Raw genomic sequence first — 1486 nt, 5'->3', positions numbered from 1 at the left:
GGCGGCGGTCCTCCCCTTTGAGCGGAGGAAGAACTGGAGCATCTCGCCCAAGTCGAGCATCAGCGAGTCCGAGTCGGCTCGCGGCCGCGACGCGCCCGCAAGCGACCCGTCGGGGAAGGGCGGAGGCTCCGCGGAGCAGCCTGCCGTCTGCAGCGGCGTGCTGTACTGCCCCGAGCCGTGCTGCCCCGTGCCGCCGCCGCCGCCGCCGCCGCCGTCGACGCCGCCGATGCCGCCGACGCCGCCGCCGACGCCGCCGCCGCCGTCGCCGCCGCCGCCGCACGCGCCGCCCCCGCCGGGGCTGAGGCCGGGGCCGAGGTCGAAAGCGAGGCCGGGGCCGAGGCCGGGAAGCTCGGGCAGCTCCGCGCTGGGCAGCGCTGGAGGAGACGCCTGCGACATCAGCTGCGACGACGGCCACCTCTGCTGCGCGCCGCCACCCGCGCCGCCGCCCGCGCCGCCGCCCGCGCCGCCGCCCGCGCCGCCGCCCGCGCCGCCGCCCGCGCCGCCGCCCGCGCCGCCGCCCGCGCCCGCGGAGCGCGGCATCGGAGCGCGGGAGGGCGGCGGCGGCGCCTCGACGCGCCGGACCTTCGCGGGCGACGCCGTCGTGGAGGAGGAGCCTGGCGGAGAAGGACGAGGCGTGAACAAAAGAAAAAAGACAGACAGAACGCCGAGGCGGGGAGGAGGAGGCGCCGCCGCCGAAGCCGCCGAAGACTGCGCCGCCGAAGAGGCCCGACGAGATTGTGGCCTGTAGTTCACTCCGCAACCCACTCACTCTTGCGGTTCGCCGATGCAGAGCGCGCGTGCGAGAGTGCGTTGCCGAGGTGAGGAACGGCGCCGGCGCGGCGTGCGAGCTGTGAACCTGCGTGGTGCAGAAGAAGAACTTAGAGCGGGAGGACGGTATCAAGGCGGGAGGACGGTATCAGCGCGGGAGGACGGTCTCAAGGCGGGAGGACGGTATCAGAGCGGGAGGACGGTCTCAGGGCCATACACGAAGCCGCGTCCTCTCGAGCGCTCTGTCGGCAGACAAGAACCCGCAGCATATACGCTGCATAGACGCGTCTTCTAAAGGGGGGGGTGGGGTGCACCGTGCCCGCGGCGAGGTCGATGGTGGGGGGGGTGAAGGAGGAGTGGCGGAGGCGCTTTGGCGCGCACGCGACGCCGCCGGCGAGCGAGACGGGCGGCGAGGCGTCGCTCTTGCAGCCGGTCCCCGCCACGTTGACCGCCGCCACTGCGAAGCGGAGCGACGAGGCGCCCGACGGCGCGAGAGCCTGCAGGTGGGGGAGAGGGAGAGGGAGAGGGAGAGGGAGAGGGAGAGGGAGAGGGTTGAGGGTGAGGGTGAGGGTGAGGGAGAGGGAGAGGGAGAGGGAGAGGGAGAGGGAGAGGGAGAGGGTGAGGGAGAGAGGGAGAGGGAGAGGGAGAGGGTGAGGGTGAGGGTGAGGGAGAGAGAGAGGGAGAGGGTGAGGGTGAGGGTGAGGGTGAGGGTGAGGGT

At 73.6% G+C, this 1486-nt stretch overlaps 1 protein-coding gene across 1 annotated transcript in view; it reads right to left on the bottom strand.

The window, feature by feature from the left end:
* Positions 1-1486, bottom strand: part of EMIHUDRAFT_442839 (hypothetical protein) — a 4338-nt gene that overhangs the window by 1070 nt on the left and 1782 nt on the right. The window contains exons 4-7 of the mRNA XM_005781324.1: positions 1083-1265; positions 815-856; positions 664-742; positions 1-614 (exon numbers count right to left, since the gene is read on the bottom strand). Coding sequence (XP_005781381.1) covers positions 1-614; positions 664-742; positions 815-856; positions 1083-1265 — 918 coding nt within the window. The remainder of the gene's footprint in view (positions 615-663; positions 743-814; positions 857-1082; positions 1266-1486) is intronic.

Source organism: Emiliania huxleyi (genome assembly GCF_000372725.1).
Source record: "Emiliania huxleyi CCMP1516 chromosome Unknown EMIHUscaffold_203, whole genome shotgun sequence".
NCBI lineage: Eukaryota > Haptophyta > Isochrysidales > Noelaerhabdaceae > Emiliania > Emiliania huxleyi.
Note: the sequence above shows the minus strand (reverse complement) of the source record. Positions and strands in the feature narration are given on the sequence as shown.